Source organism: Acomys russatus, chromosome 22, assembly GCF_903995435.1.
Source record: "Acomys russatus chromosome 22, mAcoRus1.1, whole genome shotgun sequence".
Taxonomy (NCBI): Eukaryota; Metazoa; Chordata; class Mammalia; order Rodentia; family Muridae; genus Acomys; species Acomys russatus.
In genome coordinates, this window is record NC_067158.1 from 59,757,318 (window position 1) to 59,783,439 (window position 26,122).

General features: G+C 39.5%; 1 protein-coding gene across 1 annotated transcript in view; it reads left to right on the top strand.

The window, feature by feature from the left end:
- The window catches only part of Gabrb1 (gamma-aminobutyric acid type A receptor subunit beta1), a 444,703-nt gene extending 418,873 nt beyond the window's left edge, over window positions 1-25,830 (top strand). Inside the window, exons 8-9 of the mRNA XM_051165291.1 lie at window positions 1,224-1,468; window positions 25,043-25,830. Coding sequence (XP_051021248.1) covers window positions 1,224-1,468; window positions 25,043-25,387 — 590 coding nt within the window. The 3' untranslated portion in view covers window positions 25,388-25,830. The remainder of the gene's footprint in view (window positions 1-1,223; window positions 1,469-25,042) is intronic.
- The last annotated feature ends 292 nt before the right edge of the window (window positions 25,831-26,122 follow it).

Genomic DNA, 26,122 nt, shown 5'->3' on the forward strand with positions numbered 1-26,122 from the left:
CACACATTTTAGGTATCACTCCAGTTTCAAAGAGAGATGAGGGCAAGGAGGGAAGCCTTACATCTGGCTAAGACAACATATTACATATTGTCTCTTCTGAAATTACTCAGTTGGATTAATTGACAAATATATATATCATCACACAGAGACTAATCCATATACCAGAACTTTTATTGGCTGAGTACATAAGACTTGCAAAGTCAAGTGCTAACAACTTCATATCAATTTTAGGACGTTCTAAGTATAAGGAACACGGTCAAGTATATTGCTTATATTTTATATGCATCTTCAGCATACTATTTAATGTAAATATAACCCTGTGCATATGCTAAAGGTAAAGAAAACTCTGGAATATATCCAATCTACATCAGGGAAAAAACTCACTAGTTTGTACACTTTGTTCTCTATAAGTGCCTATTTGCAAAGCACATATATATACACATATAATTTTTATTATATGTTATAAATATATAGTGTATGTTATAAATATAGAATTTATATTATATATAATTATATATACTGTTGTATATAGAGAATGCTTGATGCAAATCACAAACTTTCTTAAATGTCTCCTCTTTTGGCAATACCACACAAGTGGTAAAATGTAAAATGAATTTGCAGTGAGATGTGTTGTAGACTCCATGAGATTATATCAGTTACCAGCAAACTGGTCAACAACGTTGAGTCTAGTAGGTGCTGCTGTAGAGATGAAGGTCACAAAGTAGATTCTTGAAAAAATGGCTGAGAAATGGAAAAAAGGGAAAGGAAGGCTGTAGCTACACAACAGAGAGTAGGCAGTGGGATTTCAAGGGAACATTTTACGTTTTGTGTGTGTGTGTGTGTGTGTGTGTGTGTGTGTTATGCATGCATAACACAATGCATACATGAAGATCAGACACTTCTCACAATGTTTTTAACTGGGATTTTGTTCTGCCTTTTACTGCCTTTTTCTTACACATGTGTAGTTTAAATTTCCATCAGCCCTCCATTATGTGTGCATTCTATGTCATGTCTTAATAATGGAATCTAGAGAAAGCCTGTCATTTTGTCTTTAGAAATATGTGCACTTCAGCAACAGGCTGGTTGAACTTTAGTCCAGCAGTCTATCATGCTATTGCCGTTGTTGCAGCACATTACAGGGTAGATGGCGTCTGTCTTCCTGGCTTTGGCAAACACAACATCACAGAGGTGCCTTCAGCTAAGCTTCCGTTTTCTATTCACAGGAATCACCACGGTGCTGACAATGACAACCATCAGCACTCACCTCAGGGAGACTCTGCCAAAGATCCCCTATGTCAAAGCAATCGACATCTATCTCATGGGTTGTTTTGTGTTTGTGTTCCTGGCTCTACTGGAGTACGCTTTTGTAAATTACATTTTCTTTGGAAAAGGCCCTCAAAAGAAGGGAGCAAGCAAACAAGACCAGAGTGCCAATGAAAAGAATAAACTGGAGATGAACAAAGTCCAGGTAATGCTTTATATATTGATAATATTATCTGTTATTTACCAGTGATGGGGTGAAAAGAAATTTTTTAGCAGAAAAACATGCTTATGAGGCATTATTTGTTGTTATCAAGGCCAAACCATCTCCTCAACTTACAGATTTGAGAATATTTAACTAAAGAAATTAAACTGAAAACTATATAAGTTAATAGCATATGTATTAATTGCGTGTGATTGTAGAAAAATAGCTGAACCAGGCTGATCTTATAAAGAAAAGGAGTTTGTTTAGAACACAGTTTTCAAGGCTGGAAGTCTAAACAGAATAACACCTGGCTCTCCCACTGTGGTTCATGGTAAGTTACATGTAGGATAAAGTGGTTATGTCACAAAGCAGAAATCCAGACAGACATTTGGGGTTTTCCAAATCCCTTCTAAGGATAGCACCTACAATTAGCTAGCCACCTCTCACTAAGCTATAACTCTTAAATATCAACCTCCCAACATTGTCCCACTGAGAATGGAGTTTCCAACATGCTGAAGGCCAGTATCAACAGGTCAGGTGGTACTGGGAAAGTGAGCATAGAGTAGGCAATTAACCACTCAGCAGCCTTTTCTCTAGGGCACAAAACTTAATTATCTGGGGCCAGTGTTCTCTGTGACTGGTGAGAGACTCTGAACGCTCTGGACTCTTAACTCTTCGAGGGCCAGCTAGCAAGAAAGAAAAACATAGAAAGAATCACACATTATACAAACACTCAAAGCAAAACAGGCTCCAACAACTTTTATTTTTGTTCTTAGGCTTTTATACATTCTAAGAAAAAAATATCACATAGCCATAAAAGCAATTATCACAAAAACAATGAAACTATTAGACAAAAGGGAGTTACTGTACCATTATTGACTTCATATCTTTCTATTAAAACCCACACCTGACTAACGATTCTTTGTCTCTGTTTAATAGAAAGATTTCAGAAGTTCATTATAAGTTTAAAGCAATAGTTTTATCTGTCTTCCCTTCTGCAAGCTATTATAAGATCAAAGCAGCAGTCTTTAGCGTTATGGGCTAACAAGTTTTCTTGTTGGTTGTTGTTGTTTACCAAGGAACAGGTCGTCTGTCTTACATCTTACTTTGAAGTCTTCTGTATCTATTCATGGATAACCATCTATTCTTTGTTCTTATACTCATAACAGGGTCACAGCTCCCATTCATGCTTTACTTATTATGGTGCATAGCAAGCTCTGTGATCTCATCCCTGGACCTAACCTACAGTGAAGTTTTCCTAGGTCATAAATTTGTCCCAAGCTTAATTTTCTTCCTACTGCAACTTACATGCTTGTGACACATGAAAGCTTACTAAACTCTTATTATAGCTTTTTTCCTACTCTACAGGAAGGCTTAAAATTACTTGAATCAAATCAGGTATTCTATAAAACTATTATCATAAATTATAAAAATCAATTCATCTAAACATCATTATTTCATGAAAGTAAATTGTCATACTGATCTGCAGGAAGTTTGCCAAACAAAGTGGGCTAATACTCAGAAAGCAATCACACCAAACCATTGGCAGAGAAGATTTCCTCACATCCAGTTACACCATGCTAGATATATGAGAAATACAGCCATGACAAGCATGGAAAGGCATATCAACAGCAAGAAGTAATCTGGAGACAAAATCCCTGGGGCCCATGCCTCTCTAGGGCACACTCATCACAGCCATGCAAAATGGTAGGCACCTGCAGGAGGCTCACTTTCATGTTACAGCTTTTCTTACATGGCCTCTGACACCACCATATGAAAAACTGGGGGATACACTTAACCATACCTCAACTATAGTGTATACCTATGACTGAGCTCAGCATCAAATCCATTATGATTTATTCTAAGCTATTTGTAAAATTACATGTGAGAGAATAATGTAAGCTCTGCTTGGTAGGCAAAAGAGAGAATTAAAGTGAATTAGACTTAGATTTTGTGACCCTCTATAGAACTGAGGTTGTTCATATAACAGTTATCCACAAACTCAGACTCAGCCATTGAAAGCAGCTGAATGGGGAATTTACAAGCACTTCTCACAGGGAAAGAAAAAAAAAAAAAACAAATGCAATGCCAAATTTTGAAACAAAGCTTTAAATTAAGGCAAACCAGTTTGTATCAAACTCTTTTGCAAACAGAAGTTGTGAAAACGACAATTTTTAAATTCTGCTTAAAGACAAGTGGCTGAAAACAAGCAAAAGATAGAAAAGGACCATCCTTCAAAGGAAGAGTGGATTGTTCTATGAGACCTGCAGGCCGTGAGGCATACAGCTTTCTCTAGCAGAACTTCAGCAGAAATCTGCTGTTTTCTTGGCCGGATGAATCAAAGCATGAATGTTGATGCTTCCAGGGTACCTGAAATTTCAGAAAGAAGTGAGCAATCACAGATACTCAAACTCTAAGAATAAACTCCCTTTAAATGAATGGTTAGTACTGCGCGTTAGCTTGACAGGATATAGAGTCATCTAGGCGACAAGCCTCCAGATGCATTTGGAGGGACTATTTAGTTTGGCTCAGCCTCTGGTCGTGCCTGTGAGGGATTATGTCAATTAGTTTGATTGAGTTTGGTTAGAGGAAGATTCCTTCTAAGGAAGGTAGTACCGTTCTCTGCCCTTAGGTCCTGGATTGCACAAAAAAGAAGCAGCTAGTTGAAAGAGGGAATTCATGTTCTCTAGCCCCTCACTGTGGATGAAACGGCATCAGGTACTGCAAGCTTCTACCTCAAGGACTTATTGACCATGATGGAAAATACTCTTAAATTGTAAACCTTTTCTCCCTTAAGTTACTTTTGTGGGTTTTTTTTTTTTTTTTTTTTTTTTTTTTTTTTTTTTTTTTTTTTTACAGCAACATAAAATGTTGCTATGGCTAGAGACTAAAAGTTTAAAATAAAATAAAATTAAATAAAAAATAAGTTTGAACAGTTGCCTACAATGTGGAATTTAGCACCTGGACTTAGAGTTTGTTTCAAGTCCATTCATGTAGTAGTAGTAAATGTATCGGGCTTTCCACTGAGTCTCCAAAATTGCCATTATTTAGGAATAAAATTTCAGTCATGAAAATAATGGGAAAACATGAAGTAATCTAATACATAAAACCAAGTTTCTGCCTACTACTCTAGGTAATATGTGAGTAATTAAAGTGCTTAAGAAAACAAAACCCATTCTTCTACTGAGGGACACTTAGACTGTTTCCATGTTCTGGCTATTATGAATAAAGCTGCTATGAACATGGTTGAGTAAATTTTCTTGTTGTGTGTTGGAGCATCTTCTGGGTATATTCCAAGGAGTGGAATAGCTGGGTCTTAAGGAAGCACTATTCCCAGTTTTCTGAGATAGCACCAGATAGATTTCCAAAGTGGCTGTACTAGTTTGCATTCCCACTAGCAATGAAGGAGTGTTCCTCTCTCCCCACATCCTCGTCAGCATGTGGTGTCGCTTGAATTTTTGATCTTAGCCATTCTGATGGGTGTAAGATGGAATCTCAGAGTTGTTTTGATTTGCATTTCCCTGATGACTAAGGAGGTTGAGCATTTTCTTTAAGTGTTTCTCAGCCATTTGGTACTCCTCTGTTGAGAATTCTCTGTTTAGTTCCAAGCCCCATTTCTCAATTGGGTTATTTGGTTTGGTGGTGTTTAATTTCTTGAGGTCTTTATATATTTTGGATATTAGACCTTTGTCAGATGAAGGGTTGGTGAAGATCTTTTTCCAGTCTGTAGGCTGTCGCTTTGTTCTCTTGACAGTGTCTCCTGCCTTACAGAAGCTTCTCAGCCTCATGAGGTCCCATTTATTAATGGTTGACATTAAGGCCTGGGCCGTTGGTGTTCTGTTCAGGAGGTTGTCTCCCGTGCCAATATGTTCCAGGCTCTTCCCCACTTTTTCTTCTAAGTGACTTAGTGTCTCTGGTTTTATGTTGAGGTCTTTAATCCACTTGGATTTGAGTTTTGTGCAAGGTGACAAATATGGGGCCAGTTGCATTTTTTTACACATAGACCTCCAGTTAGACCAGCACCATTTGTTGAAGATGCTATCCTTTTTCCATTGAATGGATTTGGCTTCTTTGTCAAAAATCAAGTGACCATATGTGTGTGGATTCATATCTGGTAGAAGAATGGCTAAAGAAACTGTGGTACATATACACTATGGAATACTACTCAGCTATTAAAAACAAGGAATTCTCGAAATTTGTGGACAAATAGATTGAGCTAGAAATGATCATAATGAGTGAGTTAACCCAGAAGCAGATAGACTCAAATGGTATATACTCACTTATATCTGCAGCCTAGCCCAAGGAGCATGTCCCACGAAAGCCTTCACTTACCAGGAAACTGGGACAGAGGGGAGGACATCCTATTGGGACTCTAAATGAGAGAAGCATGGGAGATTAGAAAAGTAGAAGGATCCAGAGGGTCCTAGAAACCTACAAGTAGAACATTATGATAGGCAGATTTGGGCCCGGGGTCCCACTCAAACTAAGGCACCAGCCAAGGACAATACAGGCGGTAAGCTTTAAACCCCTACCCAGATCTAGCCAATGGGCAGAACATTCTCCACAGTTGAGTGGAGAGTGGAGTATGACTTTCACACATACTCTGGTGCCTCATATTTGACCATGTCCCCTGGAGGGGGAGACCTGGTGGCACTCAGAGGAAGGACAGCAGGCTACCAAGAAGAGACTTGATACCCTATGAACATATACAGGGGGAGGAAATCCTCCTCAGGAACAGTCATAGGGGAGGGGAATAGGGGGAAAATGGGAGGGAGGGAAGAATGGGAGGATACAAGGGATGGGATAACCATTGAGATGTAACAAGAAAAAATTAATAAAAATTTTAAAAAAAGAGAAAACAATACCCAAAATTCTTCAGGGATGATAAAAGTCTTTCTAATACATCACTCCAAATATCTAGTACATAGTAAAATATTAACATACCCGACCAGAAAAAGGAAAGTGATATCACAACCAGCAGCAATGTGACTTTAAGAATCTCAAATGTGGATCTGAAGATAGGCACTATAGAATATCTATAATCAATACATTTTAAAGCCCATAGGCAATGGAATTACCATCCTAGAACTGAAAACAACAAAAAATTCTGATATCAATGAGTGATTAGACAAGCTGTAGTATATTCATACCACAGAACACCTTTCAGTGGGGGTTTCTATTGATGGGATAAAACACCATGACCAAAAGCAACTCAGGGAGAAAAGGGCTCATTTCAGCTTACATGTCTCAATTGAAAGCATGAAATAGAATGGATGTAAGCCACAGGCTTGAGCATCCCATTTGATGGGCTAATGTTGCATTCTGTAAAGTAGAAGAGATTAGTTCCAGTTCTATCACTCGGCCTCTCACCACAGACACAGCCATTTGGAGGTCCCTGAACTGGAACCATGACTCTGCTTGTACTTACTTCCTCTATTCACTGCTCCCATGGAATTCTGTTCTTCCACTGTGGGACTGAATAATAGCATGTGTTCCTGTAGCTGTGCTTTAGCATTCTTTCTTATTAAAGACTGTAGTTTACAAGGACCGGCAATAGGGTTTTTGTCTAGTGTATTAACTATTCTTTCCTCAATGGCTATGATGTGGTAGAAACTAACTAAGTATCTCTTAAGGGAATGAATAAGTGAATGAATGAATGAATATCAAACAAATCTCCATTAAGAGTTTTTAGAGCTCATTCAAATTATTGAGTGACATGTCATAATGCCTTATAAATTCTTACATCTTCTTATGAAATGAGAAAAGGAGACAATAGCTCACTTTAGCTTCTGCCCAAGGCTGTCTTACTGTCCATGTCCGTGTGTGTGTGTGTGTGTGTGTGTGTGTGTGTGTGTGTGTGTGTGTGTGTGACACTAGGGACTGAACTCAGGGCCTCTTGCATGTGAAGCAGTAAACTGATCAATAATGTTATGTGAGTCTCTGGTATTCTTTCAAAATCATCATGCTCTCTTGTTAAAAAATAACCTCCAAAAGTGATTAGGGCTAAGAATTTACTGACTTCTTCAAATGTAGGCAGAATAAATTTACACAATGTCCTAGTCAGGGTTATTGCTGCTGTAATGAAACATCATGACCTAAAGCAACTTGGTAAAGAAAGGACATTTTTTTCTTAAACGGAAGTATTCATCATCAGAGGAAGCAAGTATAGGAACTCAAACAGGACAGGAACCTGGAGGGAGGGGCTGGCATGGAGACCATGGACAAGTGCTGGTTTGTTCCTCCTGGTTTGCTCAGCCTGCTTTCTTATAGACCTCAGGGACCACCTGGCCAGGGATGCCACCACCCACAATGGGCAAGGTCCTCCCCCATTGATCATTAATAAGAAAATACCCTACAGGCTTGCCTACAGCCTAATTTTTCATGGAGTCATTTTCTTAATTGAGGTTTTCTTCTCTTCAATGACTTTAGTTTGTGTCAGGTTGGCACAAAACTATCCAGCATACACAGTGTCACCATCTCATGCAACCTAAAATGATCCTGCAAATTTTAAGTTTGACAAATCCTGACCTCCTCATCTTCTGAAGTAATTTGTCCATAAGAAACTTCATCTGCTCAGCGTATCTTCTCCAGAAATTAAATAGTGTCAACTTTACTATTTCAAAATTCAAATTTATAGAAATTATTATATTTCTCCTTAATATGGTGGTTGGGCAATCTTCCTAATCCCTATGAGAGGACTATAAAACATTAAACTTAATTGATATGTGTCTCCTAGATTTTTTATTTGAGAGAACTCTGGTGTTCTGGGGTGTGGAGTGGCATTGCTCATTATTACATATTACTTTTGATGGCCTCAGCTGGGCAGTTAGGTCAAGGGGTATCTAAAATGAAACCCCAGAAGTGCAGGCCCCCTATTGATTTATACTTCTGCCAGCTGCACTGAAGCATTTTTTATATGAGTGCAGATGCTGAATCCAGACATTATGAGAGTTTCAATCTCCAAGGTGATAAAGACTGTAGATTCATGATCCCCTTGGGTACCATTTGAAGCTAGGTATGGTGTTTAGAGTTTTGAAAGACAGATTTCACAGCACAACAAGACTTTAAGCAAGCCGCCTCTGGGATACTTTTATACTAACCTGGAACTTTCTTAGTTGTATATACTGACCATGGTGTCTGCTGTGTGCCAATAAATGAAATGGATGAAATAGATGCAGGGGTGGTCATGAAGGACACTAGGGGAATGTATGAAAGAGTCATAACAAACGTGCAGTTAGAAGCCTGCCTGAGAGTTAGGATGGAGAGCTTTCTCTTCTGTGATTAGGTATCAATTCTGTGGTGCAGCCTCTCCTCCTACATTTCTGTTCTTTGTGCTAAATCATCCCAACACTGCCAGGCAATTTTCTGCAGTAAGCTGGGTACTGTGCTGGACTCCACAATGCAGGATGCATTTGAAGCTGAGCATTTCAAAGGTTAGCAGCTTCATGCTTAAGTCAGGAACATGCCTGCTGGCCTTGCAGCCTGGACTTCAGCGTCTCCCTTCAGAAGGGCTGGAACACAGACTCCATCTTTGATGAAACTGACTGGTTTGGTTTGTTTAGCAGTATGAACTTTATTATTTCCTCTGAGAAGCCTGTGGCATTTGCTCATGAACTTTTACTTCATGCTTTTGCCTAAACATGGCTTGGTCCATGACCCTGTTTATGCCTACCACATCTTCGGAGTCTAATTATTCCCAGAAGCCTCTCTGACCTTTTTCTTCCCCTTCCTCACTCTTTCATATTTGCCTTGCTTTCCTGCTCCTCCTCTTTTCCTATCCTCTCTCTTTTCTGTTATCTATTTGCTTACTATCCAAATAGCTAGGAGTCTTTTGGTGAGCGAGGCAGAAATATAACTTAGTAACCATCCTCTGGTTCTAAGTGTTGTGTGAGGCTCTATTCACAGAAGCAAACTTCGCAAGTAGAACATTTCCCTCTTTAATCCCTTAACTCCAGTTTCTTTTATATTGGCATTATTTTCCATAGATCTTTCTCTCATGGTAAACCCCAAGGCTCTGGATTTATCGTGTCAATATCTATAAGCCCAGCCTAGCCCATACTTACTTTATAACACCAAACCTAATAATGACAGCCAAACAAGTGTTGGATTTGAGTCTACTTTTTAACCAACTTAGGTCACATTGTCATGCATAATTCAAGTGTTTTAATGAACAAAACAGAAAATATAAAATACTCAGGTCTGAGCACCACACTTCTGCAGAGACTAAAAGATGCCGTCAGGCCCACTCAAACCGTATGCGTCAAAGGAATGCCAGAGTGGCTGTATCAAAGGAAATCTGGGTGGAATCAGAAAGACCAAACCAACAGACATAACCACAACCAACTAAAATCCTTAGGATGTGTGTAATGTGCAGGCTGGGGGTGGGGGGTGTTAACAAAGCATGAAATAAAGCTAATTTGGATTTTTAAACAATTGTCTTATTTGGTATACACACACACACACACACACACACACACACACACATGTCTTGGCCACTGAAACTACAATAGAACTCAGAAAAACAGGGGGAAAGCTTGAGTTTTGGGCTCTTTTTTCTGTAGACTTTAACTGAGTCAATACCGTAAGTCACCTAAGGTTCAGATCTGGAAAGACCAGAAAGATATGGTCCTTCTATGATACACAATGATATTGGCATCTACCTATCTAAGCTTACATTCTTTTGAAATCATTGAAAAACGTGCATAGAAGGGATGTGGAGATACTCAGCAACTAACAGTACTTAATGCTGTTGCAAAGGATCCTGGTTTGCTTTCCATCACCCACGTGATTGCTCACAATCCTCTGTAACTCCAGTTCCAAAGTATTTGGTACCCTTTTCTGGTCTACCTGGACACCAAGCCCACAAACCATAGACAGATACATAGGCAAAACACTCATACACACAAAATAAAAATAAATACATCCCTTTTTTTAAGGAAATAAAATGTGTGTAGAGATATGTAAACTATCTGATAGAATGCTAGCTAGTGATGGACAATGCAGAAAAAGTGATGAGAACCGAGCCTAGTAACAGTCTGAAGAATACTCCAGGAGAATAGAATGGAAGGTGAAATGCCCTGAGGATTTAGAAAGTGGAGAGGGAAAAGCCAGAGCCAGGCACCATGGTCCACAGATGCCTTCCACGCACTAGCAAGACCCTGCCTCTCTTTCACATACACACAACACACACACATAGAAACACAACATGTCTTGAGCAGAGTGCTCAAGGGAAATAGCAGGGAGAATGGGGCCCGCATACATGATATTTGGGGACTAAGATAAAAATTTGGGATTTCATTATGTGGCTTGGGAAAGATCTAAGAAAAACTTAAACAGAGGAGAAATCATGTTTTGCGTCCTATAGGGACAATGTGGCTGCTATGCACAGAAAACAAAAAGAAACAAAACAAAACTGGAGGGCCACATTTCTAGGAAGAGGAAGATCAATTATGGAGCTGCAGGTTGTAATGGAGGGAGAGGGTCAGAATTAAGATATGTTTATGTGAAGCCATTTGCACTTGTTAATACACAGGGAGAGAGACGTGGAAAGGAACTCAAAATGGTGTTTTCTGCCTGAGTAATGTTTAAGAAAATTTCTAGTAACCTCATATTATTCTCATTACTTTTCTATTTCCTGGAAATTAGTATGTTAAAAGTATATTTAAAATGTGTAGTGAGTTTGTGCTTAACCATCTGCCTTTTCTCAAAGTAGTAGTAAAGTGTTTGTTTCTGCTAGTAGTTATCAGGACATACAAGGAAATATAAAAACATTGAACATAGCTGCCAACAAGCCCAAACCCAAACCTAAAAAAAAAAAAAAAAAGGAATTCCAGGCCAAGAAATCAGATTCGGCAGACATGGCGAGTGCAGGTGAAGTGGTGAGAGCTTGGAACTGTGGTCCATTCTAGAAGAGGGAGACCTGCACGGAGGCTGTGACCTCCCAGACTGTGGGAAATGTACAGAGACTACTATTCCCATGCCACAGTGTCATCATATAGACTCTGGGCTTCCTGGGGACAGAGAATTAGCTAATTCTGCAGGCAGTGTCACCTTACTTGCTTCCTGCTCAGTTGTTCAGAATCACTTAGTATACATGAATCTTTTTGAATTGACCAGCAGGAAGGAAATAACATACTGTTTGCAACATGAATTGAGCCTGAAGGTTTGCCTTAACCAGGCTCTTAAACTGCCAGTGCCCATAAGATTGTGTTTTATTTCAATTTCACTGAAATGAGTTCTGCTATGTTTCTTTGTTGAACATATCCAGAGTGGTTAAATTCGGCAAGTGGTAACATTTTTTAAACAAGGGAAGTAATGGAGGTAGAGAGAGTAACACAGAGGCTGAACCAGGATAGAAGTTAGTGAGTGAGTTTGTTTAGTGTTTTTGATGAGGGGAACACAGCTGTAACCTTGCTGGTTCTGGACCCCTGTCCTTTTAGACCCACCCTCAGGATTTTTGTGCATGCTTGTTTTTACAAGTCAAGATTCTCCAGAAAGAGAGAACCAATGTCAGAGATCAAACAGCATATAACAAGGTTTGTTTTAAAGACATATCTTACATAGTTGAGGAGCTGTGAAATCTAAGTCCTGCAGAGAAGGTTTAAGGCTGGAAATTAAGCTGAGCTTGACCACAAGTCAGCGGAACATTCCATAATCATGGACTCAGTTCTGAGGCACATTTCCTTCTTCTCTGGGAATCCTGTGTTTGCTTTAAAGCCTGTAAAATGATGATTTAAGGTCACTCGCATCATCACGTATGATCACCTATAATTACAATAAATAATTATGCCAGCTACATCTACAAATTAATTTCACTGTGATATCAAGACTAGGGTCAATCTGGCATGTAAAATTAAGAACTGTACCATTTGAGCCACCAATACTGAAATTCCATCAGTCTCTCTATTGTTCCAATCACCTTTCTCAATTTAAACAAGACAAAGTTGGCTCTACTGAGGGGAAATTCTAAGGAAGTACTCAAGGGAAGAAACAGGAAGACAGAAGACTGTGAGTTCTACCCTTGCCTTTTGGAGATCAAGATGCCTTTAAATATTTATATAGAAACATTCTATAGGCTGTTCTGCAGTAAATTCAAGAAGAACATAAAATGTAATTCACTTTGAATTTTCACTTTTTTTCATCATATGAAAATGTATGATGATAAAGTGTGAACATGACTATAAGGAACATAACATAAAGTTCACTCAGTTAGTGGAAAGGTTACACCTTCTAAATCTAAATACAATGAGGTAGGCAATAGATAGATGATAATAGATGATAAATGATAGAGCTAGGTATATGATAGATGATAAATGATAGATAGATAGATAATAAATGATAGAACTATAGTTTTTTATACTTGTTCTTAAACAATTTGTTGCTGGAAGAGGAAAGTATTGAATGTTATCCTCCTTGAGAATATGAGAATGTAAGCGCCACTACTATAAAAACCTTGTCTGCTTTGTTCACCACTATCCTCCCAGAATTAATTTACAAACTAGGTATTTTCAAGCCCTGTGCTGCAGGAAGGATGGAGAGAGATCAGCAAGATATCCATCTCTCCTGAGGCTTTCCTCCACCTGTGAGCCCTTCCATTTGTTTGTGGCCAGATGCTACCAAGGCCAACTAACATGATATCTGGAAGGAAGATGACAGAAAAGCTGAGATTCACAAGGGGTAAACACAAAACGGGCAGCTGGAATGAGCACGGAGTTCCTGCATTTAACAGAGGTTGCATTATCCAAGAAAGATTTACAGTCAGTTCAAGGAAAGAGCAAGGAGCTTCCGTGTTTGTACAATATTAAGGGAGAGTACAGTATTAAGAGTCTTATTCAGTGAGATCTTTCCATTTTTAAAATGGGGGGGGGGCATAATGGCCTTCAGCCACATTTGGCACAGTGCCTGAGGCTCGGCAGGAGCTCCATACACATTTGTTAGACAATGGGGAAGATGAATGAATGAGTGTTTTAACTGTTTATCCATGTTCTTCTTAAAATTACCTCCTGTAGCACAGAAAATATGCTGGTCCAGTAAAGAGTGAAGACACAGCCAGCCCACAGGGTGGCACGTCTACAGCCATACCTGTTTCTCTTATTCACCATGTAAACTGTGCTTTTAGATAATCTTTCTAAAGTAGAAGAAGGCTTTCTTTTTTATTTATTAATTTTTTATTAATTTATTCTTGTTACATCTCAATGGTTATCCCATCCCTTGTATCCTCCCATTCTTCCCTCCCTCCCATTTTCCCCTTATTCCCCTCCCCTATGACTATTCCTGAGGGGGATTTCCTCCCCCTGTATATGCTCATAGGGTATCAAGTCTCTTCTTGGTAACCTGCTATCCTTCCTCTGAGTGCCACCAGGTCTCCCCCTCCAGGGGACATGGTCAAATATGAGGCACGAGAGTACGTGTGAAAGTCATATCCCACTCTCCACTCAACGGTGGAGAATGTTCTGCCCATTGGTTAGATCTGGGTAGGGTTTTAAAGTTTACCGCCTGTATTGTCTGTGGCTGATGCCTTAGTTTGAGGAGGAGTCCTGGGCCCAAATCTGCCTATCATAATGTTCTACTTGTAGGTTTCTAGGACCCTCTGGATCCTTCTACTTTGCTATTCTCCCATGCTTCTCTCATTTAGAGTCCCAGTAGGATGTCCACCACTCTGTCCCAGTTTCCTGGTAAGTGAAGGCTTTCGTGGGACATGCCCCTTGGGCTAGGCTACAGATATAAGTGAGTATATACCATTTGAGTCTATCTGCTTCTGGGTTAACTCACTCATTATGATCATTTCTAGCTCAATCTATTTGTCCACAGATTTCGAGAATTCCTTGTTTTTAATAGCTGAGTAGTATTCCATAGTGTATATGGACCACAGTTCCTTTATCCATTCTTCTACTGAGGGACACTTAGGCTGTTTCCAGGTTCTGGCTATTATGAATAAGGCTGCTATGAACATGGTTGAGCAAATTTTCTTGTTGTGTGTTGGAGCATCTTCTGGGTATATTCCAAGGAGTGGAATAGCTGGGTCTTAAGGAAGCCCTATTCCCAGTTTTCTGAGATAGCACCAGATAGATTTCCAAAGTGGCTGTACTAGTTTGCATTCCCACTAGCAATGAAGGAGTGTTCCTCTCTCCCCACATCCTCGTCAGCATGTGGTGTCGCTTGAATTTTTGATCTTAGCCATTCTGATGGGTGTAAGATGGAATCTCAGAGTTGTTTTGATTTGCATTTCCCTGATGACTAAGGAGGTTGAGCATTTCTTTAAGTGTTTCTCAGCCATTTGATATTCCTCTGTTGAGAATTCTCTGTTTAGTTCCAAGCCCCATTTCTCAATTGAGTTATTTGGTTTGGTGGTGTTTAATTTCTTGAGGTCTTTATATATTTTGGATATGAGACCTTTGTCAGATGTAGGGTTGGTGAAGATCTTTTTCCAGTCTGTAGGTTTCGCTTTGTTCTCTTGACAGTGTCTCCTGCCTTACAGAAGCTTCTCAGCCTCATGAGGTCCCATTTATTAATGGTTGACATTAAGGCCTGGGCCGTTGGTGTTCTGTTCAGGAAGTTGTCTCTTGTGCCAATATGTTCCAGGCTCTTCCCCACTTTTTCCTCTAAGTGACTTGGTGTCTCTGGTTTTATGTTGAGGTCTTTAATCCACTTGGATTTGAGTTTTGTGCAAGGTGACAAATATGGGTCCAGTTGCATTTTTTTACACATAGACCTCCAGTTAGACCAGCACTATTTGTTGAAGATGCTATCCTTTTTCCATTGAATGGAATTGGCTTCTTTGTCAAAAATCAAGTGACCATATGTGTGTGGATTCATATCTGGGTCTTCGATTTGATTCCACTGATCAACCAGCCTGTTGCTGTGCCAGTACCATGCTGTTTTAATTACTATTGCTTTACAGTACAGTTTGAGATCAGGTATGGAGATTCCTCCGGAGCACCTTTTATTGTACAAGATTGTTTTAGCTATTCTGGGTTTTTTGTCTTTCCATATGAAGTTCAGAATTGAACTTTCAATGTCTTTAAAAATTGTGTAGGTATTTTGATAGGGATTGCATTGAATCTGTAGATTGCTTTTGGTAGGATGGCCATTTTTACTATGTCAATTCTCCCAATCCATGAGCAAGGAAGATCATTCCATCGTCTCTTGTCATCTTCAATCTCTTTCTTCAGAGTTTTGAAATTTTTTTCAAACAAGTGCTTCACTTGCTTTGTTAGAGTAACTCCTAATTATTTTATATTGCTTGTGGCTAATGTGAAGGGTGTGGTTTTCCTAATTTCTTCCTCTGCAAACTTGTCATTTGTGTATAGGAAGGCTACAGACTTTTTTGAGTTAATTTTGTATCCAGCCAATTTGCTGAAGGTGTTTATCAGCTTTAGGAGTTCTCTGGTGGAATTTTGAGAGTCACTATGTACACTATCATATCATCATCTGCAAATAGGGATAATTTGACTTCCTCCTTTCCTATTTGGATACCCTTGATCTCCTTTTGTTGTCTTATTGCTCTGGCTAGAACTTCGAGTACTATATTGAAGAGATATGGAGAGAGTGGGCAGCCTTGCCTTGTTCCCAATTTTAGAGGAATTTCCTTGAGTATCTCACCATTTACTTTGATTTTGGCTATTGGCTTGCTGTATATAGCCTTTATTATGTTGAGGAAAGTGCCTTGTATCCCCGATCTCTCTAAAACTTTATACATGAATGGGTGTTGGATTTTATCAAATGCTTTCTCTGCATCTAAAGAGATGATTATGTGGTTTTTTATTTTCAGTTTGTTTATATGGTGGATTACATTGATGGGTATCCATATATTAAACCATCCCTGCTTGCCTGGAATGAAGCCTACTTGGTCATGATGAATGATATCTTTGCTGTGTTCGTGTATTCATTTTGCAAGTATTTTATTTAGTATTTTTGCATCGATGTTCATAAGAGAAATTGGTCTGAAATTCTCTTTCTTTGTTGAGTCTTTGTGAGGTTTAGGTATCAATGAGACTATGGCCTCATAGAATGAATTTGGTAATGTTCCATCCATTTCTATCTTTTGGAGTAGCTTGAAGAGTATCAGTATTAGCTCGCCCTTGAAGGTCTGGTAGAATTCTACACTGAAACCATCTGGCCCTGGGCTTTTTTTGGTTGGAAGACTATCAGTGATTGCTTCTATTTCTGTAGGGGAAATGGGGCTATTTAGCTTGTTTATCTGTTCTTCACGCAACTTTGGTGAAATTGATCAAGAAAACCGTCCATTTCCCTTAGATTTTCAAATTTTGTGGCATATATACCTGAAGAAGGCTTTCTTATATGTCCTCCTGAAGCCCCAGTAATAATGTTTTTATTTTTCTTTAGATTTAGATTAAAGCATGCTCTATACATAAAACAAGAATCAGTAATGTTTCTTTTGAGGAATACAGTTACTGCAATGCAGCCATTCCTTGCATTGGCAGACTCATCTTGAAGTCACTGGAATCCATGAGCCACCACAGTCCTTACCTACCCATCTGAGTGCAATATGCAAATCCTTAACATTGCACTTCCAGTGTGAACCAATCAATGGGAGGAAAAAAACCCAGTTGACGTAGAGCCATGTCAGCCCTCTGCTTTAAAAATATGCCCCGTAGATGGTCAGTGCACATCAGTGAGACGAGACAGGAAGCTAAGTGTGATCCGGATTCTATTTTGCCTGAAAGTTCATGCAGGAATATCATTCCTTTAGGGGGGACTTGAAAAGTGTGGTACAGTTATCTCACTGAACAATTGTGTCACCATTGGCAAGCTTTAGAACACCTAATGGTCTGCACCTCCATAAAGGCCCATCATGTTGATGTTCATTTTTGCTTTGATTCCATCTGAGTCACACTCCACTCTGCTGTTGATCCCTCATTAACTAAGCAGCATTTGTCCAGTACAGGAGGCAAAGCACAACACACCTCAGTTTGTTTGAAACCTGTTGATTTTCACGTCTTTTAGGAGAAGCTATATCAGAGCTGCATGAATAGGCCATGTAACACATGTACATGTGCATGTACACACACATAAATGCACAAGCATGTACACATGCTTATACACACACTGAGAGAGAGAGAGAGAGAGACAGACAGACAGACACAGAGACAGAGAGAGATTCTGTAACATCAGCTTTTACAATAACCCTATTCTAGTAAGGAAAGTTACTGGAAGTATTAAAGGATTCTTATATGAATCTTTTCAAATGTTCCTCATAAAGAGTACTGCACTGTTGATTTAATAAACAATGATATCAACTTTCATAGAAAGTTCTATAACTAGGTTTATTCTTTTGCATGTCAAAACACCACTTGAAACTACAGTTTCTAGCTCAACCTCTGAGACAGCTTCAAGAAATTTACATAAAGTAATAAACCTCATGAAGTCCTTAGACATCTTTGTATATGTACCAGGTTAAGAAAAAAATATAGAGAAAGTCATATCACACTCTCCACTCAACTGTGGAGAATATTCTGACCATTGGCTAGATCTGGGAAGGGGTTTAAAGTTTACCTCCTGTATTGTCCTTGGCTGGTGCCTTAGTTTGAGCAGGACCCCTGGGCCCAAATCTGCCTATCATATTGTTCTACTTGTAGATTTCTAGGACCCTCTGTATCCTTTTATTTTGCTATTCTCCCATGCGTCTCTCATTTAGAGTCCCAATAGGATGCCTTCCCCTCTGTCCCAGTTTCCTGGTAAGTGAAGGCTTTCGTGGGACATGCCCCTTGGGCTAGTATGCAGATATAAGTGAGTATATACCATTTGATTCTTTCTGCTTCTGGGTTAACTCACTCATTATGGTCATTTCTAGCTCAATCCATTTATCCACAAATTTTGGGACATTTGACCATGTCCCCTGGAAGGGGAGACCTGGTGGCACTCAGAGGAAGGACAGCAGGTAGCCAAGAAGAGACTTGATACCCTATGAGAATATATAGGGGGAGGTAATCCCCCTCAGGAACAGTCATAGGGGAGGGGAATAATGGAAAAATGGGGGGGGGGGAAATGGGAGGATACAAGGGATGGGATAAACATTGAGATGTAACAAGAATAAATTAATAAAAATTTAAAAAAAAGAAAAAAATATAAGACATTCCTTGACTTATGTTTAATGAGAAGCTTTATGCATCCCTTGCTTATTCTGGTGCCTTGTTTATCAAGCTGCCCATAGTAATTTAAGTTCACAATGTGCACAATATAGATAAGGGATTTAACGTTACAAGTTGTTACTATTTTACGTAACATTTGTAACATGTTATGTTGCAATGTTATACTCTATATTCAAAGACCGCCAATGTCTGAAAGCACAGCCTTTAGATTTCCTAGGGGAAAGCATCCATTTATACATGAGAATGCTAAGATCTTGACAAAGTCAAGGCCATTGTTCAGTTAATTTGAAAAAACATCAAATGAAAACACAGCTTCCAAGCCCCAGTCCCTTGCTCTGCCATCTCTACATCCTTCCAGACTAATCCAGATGCTTGCTTTCATGGAACTTCCAGTAACTAACAACAAATTCTCCCTCCAATGAAACAATTGGCATTTGATTGGAAACATCCCATCAGGATTCCCACTGCCAGCAAGGCACCTCAATGAAAGATGTGTCCTAACAATCTCTGTTTCATGTTTTTCTTGAGTATTTCAACCCTAGAAGCCATATGTTCAATTCTTCGTCTTCTAAAGTATAAAGTATGTATGTATGATAAATATGTATCCTTATCACTTCAACTCCATAGCTTCAGTGAAAAACAAAACAAAAAACTTAATTAGGCATGACTTTTCCAAAGTCCAACTGACACTATATGGTGTGAACACACACACACACACACACACACCACCACCATCACCACCACCACCACCACCACCACCATAGGCTACAGCTGCATCACACTGAGGTAAAGGGAAACACTAGCACATTCTCATGTTAGATGCCATCCTTCCAGGGCCGCATGAGTGAACTCGCCAGTTTAATAGGTATTCTGCTGCAATGCAACAGCTTTGACTTCCTCTCTCGCTTCCTTGACATCTGCCTTTATCCTTTCTTCCCTCATTAGCTGTTTTGACATCTGTTCTCAGCACTGGCTGGCTAAAGATTTATCTCTTTTACCTTGAACTACAAAGTTTTAAAGTATTTTAAGTTATGTGTATGTAGCCTGAGTGTGGGTGTGTACAGGTGCCCACAGAGACCAGAATAGGGCACTGGATGGAGTCCCTGGAGCTAGAGCCATAGAAAGTTTTGGGAGCCACCTGTCCTGGGTATTGGCAACTGAACTCTGCAATAAGTAAGCTTAACTGCTAAGCCATCTTTCCAGATCCTTGAACTATAAACTTTTGATGAAGAAAATTCATGTAAACTACCTGACCCTTGTGGCCACTGCTTCAGTCCTTAATCCTTAGTGGTATGTCCTGATCAACCTTATTCTAAGACCACAACAACCTCTTTGAAAAATCTATGGTCTTTTTCTACAACAGCCTTCTCCCTATTCTCTCTGAAACACCCGTGACTCTGCTCCTCTTTTTGCTACCTCTTCCTCCCCACTTAAGTTCCCCTCATTCCTTTCTCTCTTCATTTCCCTCTCCAGTTTATCAAAGTTTTTTTCATGTGTTCCATATCTACTCCCACAAACACATACACACACACACACTTTCACAAACACACATACTCACACACCATACATCATAAACATACTTACTCGCATACATACACATCTACGCACACTACACACTCACATGCATACACACACACACACACACCTTAGTTACAGTCACATTTTTCTAGCCATCTCCACATAGATAATTAAACACTGGCCAACACCATTGGGCTACCTAATGTATGACACAAATTTGATCAAAATGTCCCACTTTTTCCTCTAACCCTCAGATTCTCTCCACAATGAGCTCCCCATGTCTTCTAATGACCATGTAATCCTCTCAAACAGCAAGCTAAAATTTTCCAGACTCTTCTCCTTTAACTAATGATCCGATTAGGTCTCCTAGATTTTGACACTCTTTCATAGAGCCTCTGGAATCATGTTTCTTGTCGCTTCTACTGTACTGCCCCAGTCCTGGCCCACCTTATCCTCCCTCAGCACATCTATACCGCTGAATGAGAAATAGGATTTATACTTAAGAATAAATATCAGCTGGGACCAGTGGTGCAAGCCTGTAATCCCAGCACTGAGGGAGGCAGAGGATCTCTGTGAGTTTCAGGCCAGCCAGATATACAAAACGAGTCCAGGACAGCCAAGGCAACACAGAGAAGCCCTGTCTTGAAAAAAAAGTTAATGCAGAAGCAGAAAGAGTCAAGTGGTATATACTCACTTATATCTGGACACTAGCCCAAGGGATATGTCCCATGAAAGTCTTCACTTACCAGGAAAGTGGGTCAGAAGGGAGGACATCCTATTGGGATTCTAGGTGAGAGAAGCATGGGAGAATGAGGAAACAGAAGGATCCAGAGAAACCTACAAGAAGAACATTATGATAGGTGGATCTGGGCCCAGGGGTCCTGCTCAAACTATGGCGCCAGCCAAGGACAATATGTACAGTAAACTTCAAACCCCTACCCAGATCTAGCCAATGGACAGGACATTCTCCACAGTTGAGTGAAGAGTGTGGTCTGCTTTCTCTTTTTTTTTTTTTTTTTTTTTTTTTTTTTTTTTTTTTTTTTGGTCTGACTTTCACACAAACTCTGGTGCCCCATATTTGACCACCTTCCCTGGATGGGGAGACCTGGTTGCACTCAGAGGAAGGATAGCAGGCTACCAAGAAGAGACATGATACCCTATGAGCATATACAGGGGTAGGAGGTCCCCTTCAGTAACAGTAATAGAGGAGGGGAGTAAGGGGAAAATGGGAGGGAGGGAGCAAGGGAGGGACGGAGGGATGAGAGGATACAAGGATGGGATAACAATTTAGATGTAATATGAATAAATTAATAAAATATATTTTTAAAACCAAGAAAATAAATAAATAAATATCACTACTCCACCGTACTATGTTATAAGAGACAAATGAAAAACAAGAGGGGAAACATGACACAGATGTGCTTTCTTGAGCTAAAAAAAAAAAAATCTCTACAGGACCAAGCCAACATTAGACATTAAATACAACACTGGATTCTTGGATCCTCTAACCAAGAAAACAAAGAGGTGCTTGTCTGCTTGAGTTATGGTGTCATTTTTAGATATTTGCTCCCTTACAGTGCTCACGTCTCCATAACTCCACTCAATTATGGTTAGCTACCTGCCTCTACCCCTTTACTCTTCTTGGTCTTTGTAGCTACATGGATTTGTAAACTCCACTCTATACATTGGTGCTAATGTTTTGAGTATGGCAAGGATTCTTTTTGTTTTGTTTTGTTTTGTTTTGTTTTTTGTTTTTTATTTTATTTGTTTTATTGTAAGAATTCTAATTTTGCACAGCATACATCCTGATACATTGTAACAGACACAATAGTAGGTACTCATACGTTTGGGTAACACTGAATTTACTATTACCAACAAAGATACCAAGTCTGCCCAGAAAGCTCAGAAGGCATTGTAAAATCTTCAGAAGGAAAGAAAAATGTTTTGTGGACTTGTGTGTGTGTGTGTGTGTGTGTGTGTGTGTGTGTGTGTGTGTGTGTGTGTGTGTGTGTCAGTTTTAAGTTATTCGTTTTCAATATCAGTGCTTTTTAATGGAAACAACTTGACCAAAAATCTGTCACAGAATTTTGAGACCCATAAGAGACATAAAGAAACAGGGATTTAAATTAAGCTTTGAAGATAACAGATTTATTTGATTAACATACAAATAAGAGAGAAATAATATTCAATAGAAAAAACATCCTGTCTTTTAATGTTCACTTGCCTAATCTTTAGTGGTTCACTTAACCTTTGTGAGACTCAGTTTTACTATTTGCTGAACTAGGATGATATAATGTATTTCATGGTACCCTACTGAAAAATAATATATAAATTATACAATATGATTTTAAAATATTAGTCATTAGCAAATGAAAAACTAAAATCTCCATAAATAAACAAACCAATGTACAGGGCCAGGGCATATTGGACATCCCACTTAGAATAGAACAAAACTCTTAATATGGGGAAACAATGGTAGATAAAAATGGAGGGCATGATGGCTCAAGCCTGTAAACCTGGCACTTAGGAGACAGAGACAGGAAGATCTCTGTGAGTTTGAGGCTAGCCTGGTCTACCAAGCAAATCCAGAGCAGCCAAAGCTACACACAGAAGCTGTGTCTTGATAAAACAAAACAAAATTTAAAATTTGGGGGGTAAAAATGGCTACACGCCAAATTCAGCCACCATTTCTCTTCATTGTCAAATACCAACTATATCATTAAATTCACTGCTGGAATTTGTTTCTTAGCTTTAATTTTACAGGAACCCACAGTTGGATTTTAACAAGTTTTAAAAGAGAACTTAGTCTTTTAAAATGTTTAAATTCTTTTTTTAAATATATTTTATTAATTTTAAAATGTTTAAATTCTTAAAGACTCTGAGACGTTTAAAGTTTTATTATGCTTTATATTGTGGTGTTAACAAGAGGTCTTGGGAATATAGATGAAAGGAAAGGTTATTGGTTTAGTCATGATCTGTTTGTCAAGTTGACAGGGAGTCACTTGTGCTGGTTAGTTTTTCATCAGCCTGACACAAGCTGAAGTCATCTGAAAAGAGGAGAGCTCAACTGAGAAGATGCTTCATCAGAACAGACTATAGGCAAGTCTGTGAGAGCATTTTCCTGATTAATGACTGATGTGGGAGGATCTAGCCCATTGTGGGTAGTACCAGCCCTGGAAAATAGTTCTGGATTGTATTTTTAAAAAAAAGAAAGAAAGAAAGAAAAGAAACAGCAAACTGAGAGAGCCATGAGGAGCAAGCCAGTGAGCAGTGTTTCTTCATAGTCTGCTTCAGTTCCTGGCTCCAGTCCTGTCCTGCTTTGATTCCTACCCTCATTACCCTTCCTGATGGATGGTAACCCGGGTGTTACCATACCATTTCCTTCTCCATGTTGCCTTTGGTGATAGTGTTTTACCGCAGCAGCAGAAAGCAAATGAGTACAAAAGGTGTGTGTTGGTTAGGGTTAGTGTTAATTTTACACAACCTAGAGTTACCTAGGAGAAGGGAACAATTGCCCAATTCAGACTGGGCTGTATTAGTGTCTTTGAGGGGACTGTCTTGACTGACAGTTCCTGTGAGACGTCTTGGCCCACTACGGGTAGCATCATACCTAGGAAGGTGGGACTTGGCTATATAAGAAAACTAATTGGCTAAGACAGACAGATAGCAAGCAGAATTCCTCTATGGTTCTTGTCTCCAAGTTTCTACTTGAGTTCCTGCCCTGACTTCCCACAATGGCAGATCACAATCCAGGAGTGTAAGCTAAATAAATCCATTCCTTCTCAGTTGATTTTGGTCAAAATGTTTTATAGCAATGTCTTAGATAGATAGAATTTCTATTGCTGCAACAAAACAACATGACCAAAACAAAAGTTGGAGAGGAAAGGGTTTATTCAGCTTACACTTCCACATTGTTGTCCATCACCAAGGGAATTCAGGACAGGAACTCAAGCAAGACAGGAACCTGGAGTCAGGAGGCTATAGAGGAGCACTGCTTACTGGCTTATTCTCTGTGGCTTGCTCAACCTGATTTCTTATAGAACCCAGGACCTCCAGGCCAGGGATGGCACCACCCACAGTGAGCTGGGCCCTCCTAATCAATCACTAATTTAGAAAATGCCTTACAACTATATCTTAGGGAAGCATTTTCTCAGTTGAGATTCTCACCTTTCAGATAACTGATTTGTGTGTCAGGCTGACATAAAACTAGCCAGCACAAAGAGCAACAGAAATCAAACTAGAACAAGATAAGTAGACAGATGATGAAAAATAAATGGAAGATAAGTCATAGGTGATGGAGATAGATAGATAGATAGATAGATAGATAGATAGATAGATAGATAGATAGACAGATAGATACATAGATAGATAGACAGACAGATAGATAGGTTGTACTGATGGATGGATGATGGATAGATGTTACATAGGTAACTGGTAGATGTAAGTAAACCTGATAGAAAGATAATAAATAAATAATAGATCTAGATAATTTTATAGATAAATAATAGAAGTAGATAGATAGATGTCAGTAGTTAATAGAGATAGGTAAACAGATAATAGGTAGATAGAAGATAAAAATAAATGACTGATAGATCACTGATAAGTAGATAGCAGATGGATAATTGATATTAATTGATGACTGATATGGAGAGATGACAGGAGAGAGACAAATGATAGGTAAGAAATAGATGACTAACAGATGCAGGCTGACAGTTGATGGGTAGATATAGAGAAGGTAAATAGATAATCATTTCTCAAAGTAGATAATTGATAGAGATAGCTGATTGAGATAAATAGATAACAGAGATAGAGGGTCAGTGGGCACATGGACTACTGAAAGGAATCAGTGTACACGAAACGAAAAGGATCAACGCGTCCGTCTGTGACAATCACAGAATAACAGTGAATTTCCTTGGTGAGTGTTTGGATATGTCGTCTCTGCCCTCAGGTTGATGCCCACGGCAATATTCTCCTCAGCACCCTGGAAATCAGGAACGAGACCAGCGGCTCCGAGGTGCTCACAGGTGTGAGTGACCCCAAGGCCACCATGTACTCGTACGACAGTGCCAGCATCCAGTATCGCAAGCCACTGAGCAGCCGTGAGGGCTTCGGGCGCGGGCTGGACAGGCACGGGGTGCCAGGCAAGGGGCGCATCCGCAGGCGCGCTTCGCAGCTCAAAGTGAAGATCCCTGACTTGACTGACGTGAACTCCATAGACAAGTGGTCCCGAATGTTTTTCCCCATCACCTTTTCTCTTTTTAATGTCGTTTACTGGCTTTACTATGTACACTAAGGTCAGTCTCATGGTTCAGTTTAGACTACCTTCCTCCTTGCTTTTTTTTAACCTCACAGGTTCCCAACAGCGATAACCGCTGTGGTTTTTTGAGGTAAGAGATTCATCCTTACAATTGGTTTTTGATCTTGTGTGTCAGTTTTTTATTATCCCATCATGTTTACTTCAACAACAACAACAACAAAAGGTATGTTTTCCCGTCTACTGTGGTCCAAGTTACCAGCTCTGTAAGAGTTCCATCAATTGCTTTGTTTACAAACACAAAGAGAGAGGTAGAGGTTGTTTGCAGTCTTTCCCAGTTGCTCTGGGTTTTACTGAATTATTTGAAAACGAAAATGTACAGTGGATCTTGCTGACTACCTGCACTGTGTTCTGGGTAAACTGTAACCATCTCATGCTGCCAAAAAATTAAAAAAAAAAAATAGCAAAGAAAAAAACATAACTTCAGCATCTCAGAAGAACAAAGCCATTTACAAGTTGCAGATTTCCAGGAAGGAGAGATACGACACGCACAGTTCCTGTCCACTCTGAAGTTTTCCTGAGTCCCTTCTAGAAAGGCTTGGCAACTCTGTGGAAGAGGGACATCAAAGCTAGTGTTGGTCACTTTTCCCCCCAAACGCACCCTACTACATTCATCTGACAATGACCATAAATGGATATTCCTAAAATGCTCCTTTCTCAGACTGCCCAGCTGTTCAAAGTCTGCAACAGAATCCAGCCTGACCTGTTAGTCAC